The sequence below is a fragment of the Nicrophorus vespilloides genome, unplaced genomic scaffold (assembly GCF_001412225.1).
Source record: "Nicrophorus vespilloides isolate i.1.1-1 unplaced genomic scaffold, Nicve_v1.0, whole genome shotgun sequence".
Classification (NCBI taxonomy): domain Eukaryota; kingdom Metazoa; phylum Arthropoda; class Insecta; order Coleoptera; family Silphidae; genus Nicrophorus; species Nicrophorus vespilloides.
Window position 1 is genome coordinate 1 of NW_017096498.1, and position 2,788 is coordinate 2,788.

At 31.7% G+C, this 2,788-nt stretch overlaps 1 protein-coding gene across 1 annotated transcript; it reads left to right on the forward strand.

Moving 5' to 3' along the window:
• The first annotated feature begins 932 nt into the window (after positions 1-932).
• Positions 933-1,947, forward strand: LOC108557181 (protein IMPACT-like). The gene is made up of 4 exons (XM_017913606.1): positions 933-988; positions 1,046-1,295; positions 1,350-1,580; positions 1,639-1,947. Exons 2-4 carry the CDS (start codon positions 1,051-1,053, stop codon positions 1,925-1,927), a joined length of 765 nt encoding a protein of 254 aa, XP_017769095.1. The 5' UTR covers positions 933-988; positions 1,046-1,050; the 3' UTR covers positions 1,928-1,947.
• The last annotated feature ends 841 nt before the right edge of the window (positions 1,948-2,788 follow it).

Below are 2,788 nucleotides of genomic sequence, written 5' to 3' on the forward strand. Positions count from 1 at the left end.
AGATTGGCTTTGCAAACCGGAGGTTTTGTCTAATTTAAGAATTACTTAATCATAGTTGTAATTTTCTATTGCATATATATATATATAAATCTTTATTATATTGTTAATTTAAAATAAAATTTTGAATAGTTAATATTACATATAAATAATTTGTTTTTTCCTTGCACTCTTGGAAGTGCAATATTTATCTCCATCTTTTAGTTTGCTTCATATATTTGAATACTTCCTAACCAGAGAGTCGTACCGAAAACCGTAAAACGAAATTAACCTGAATCTTTAAGAGAACCGAAAAAAACGTCGTTTCTTTGTTACGTATCGAACGTGAAGTAACTTTCGTTAGATAAAAAGTTGCGCAACCCTTGCCTAGACCTGATTATGCAATAAAATCCTAAAAAGTTCACTAGTTAATCCCGACAACGAAAATCTCGACAGTACCTTTTCATTATTTGATATAGACGTAAAACAAATGAATTCAGAACTGAACGTTATTACTTGTCGTGTTTTTTGACCAGATGGTACGGAGGAATTCACCTGGGCAAGGACAGATTCAAGCACATCAACCATGCAGCCAGATTAGCTTTGCAAACCGGAGGTTTCGTTTAGTTAAAGAGTTAATTATTATATTGTTAATTTAGAATAAAATTTAAAATAATGAATATTATATATAAACATTTAGTTTTGTTTCTTCCCCCTTGCTGCTTCTCTCTTGGATCTTTATCTACATCAGTTAGTTTTCTTCATATATTTGAATTCTTCCTAACACATACGAATAAAGTATATAAATACTATTCATCTTTTAACAGCAGTAATTAATTATATACTGCAATTATTTATTTATTAAAAAGTATCATTTTTTAATATCTGAACGTATTACTTTGAATAGGTTTTCAAATTCCTTTGAACGTCTACAATTTTTCTATTATAAGTAGTTCATTTGTACTGACAGTAGCTCAAATGAATTGATATGTAAACAAGAACGAACCATAAGGTGAATATAAAATGTACATTAATTCAATCATATCTTTTAATGTTAATTACTTGTCAGCAAACATGGACAACATGCTATTACAGGCAGAAGAATTGGAGGCTTTGGAATCAATTTACGGGGAGGAATGGAAAAAAGACACGATCAGTGATAATTCGTACAGCATACGAATTACAGGTGACGTAGAATTGTTTCTTACCCTGGATACCTTGTATCCATCTGAAGCCCCACCAACATATCAACTGATGGCTCCAGGACTCTCAAAAACAGTAAAATTATTAATTTCCAGTGCCTGCGAAGAGATCTACCTGTGAGTACATAACCTTAAAACCAAATGAAACTGAAAGACATAACCATTGTACAGTGAAAATATTGGGTCCCCTGTGCTCTTTCAATGGATAGAAAAGATTAAGGAAATTGTCGAGAGCAATATAGAGAGTAACAAAAGCAATGCCACAGAAACTGCCCCGATTGTGAATGTGAAGAAAGCAGAGGACTACAGTCGATACAATGTCATCCATGGAGAAGTCATTCAAGACAGGAAGAGTACCTTCCAAGGTCACGTTTGCGAGGTTCACAATGAAAATGACGTCAGGTAAATTGTGTTGTGTAATTAACGTTATTGTTTGTTATTGTTGTTTGTATTGCTGCAGGAACGTGATGAATTTCCTTATGCAGAACAAGAAAATATCGCAAGCGACGCACAATATGCTCGCTTATCGAATACAGAAACCTAATGGGGTTTTGCTGCAAGATTGCGATGACGATGGGGAGAATCTCGCAGGAGGACGATTGCTGCATCTGCTCCAAATTGTGAATGTTAAAAATGTTATGGTCGTTGTTTCCCGGTGGTACGGTGGAATTCAATTAGGAGCGGACAGATTTAAGCACATTAACAACGCCGCCAGAACTGTCCTTCAGGATGGTGGTTTTATAAAATAAAGATTTTTTATTTATATTAAACAACGAAAATATTTTGTCCTTTATTCATTTCATTAAGTAATTTATTATATAACGCTTTGAATTTATTGATCTATGAACGTTTGAAGAGAAAACAAAAGTTACAACAATAACAACGCAATTGTTTTCATAGAATTCAACCATTAACAATTGCATAGTAACCAAAGTTTTCAAACTGTCATCATAATCTTCAGTTTGAAGAAATCGCAAGAAACAGTCACCAGATGTTGAAGAAGATTAATATTTGTTAATATTGAAGGTAAATATACTCTTTTTTATATATATCACATTGAAAGACAAAATTATAAATATAATATTTAATTAATTGAAATAATTAACATTTAATTTATTCAGTTTACTTAAATAAGAAATAAATGTCACATTACGTCATTGACACGAATTTGTTGTCATGGAAATAATTAATTTTAACAACATCCATTGATGACTACATCTTTTTAAAGAAACTATACCAGTTACATCTCATAATTGAATTTGGATTCTGATCATTAAGAAAAATATTGGAAATAAAAAATTTGTAGGAAATAAATGCAGATTAGAATATTTTCTAGGAACGCATAATTCCTAATAATAACAACCTTTTGAGTCCCCCCATTACGGGGGAACTTGGGTTAACATCCAAGAAAAAAATGTGAAAGCTGGGGTTGTTACTAACACTGTTTGGAGACACCCGGCATTCGCCCTATTGATCAATTTAGAGATAATTTTCATACAACTTTCTTTTTAAGACTTTCATTTTTACAATGCCAAGCCAAAACGAAACTTTTTGAAATTATTGTAGAAAATCTCAAGCATCATTATTCAAAATTCGTCATTTTTTTTTTC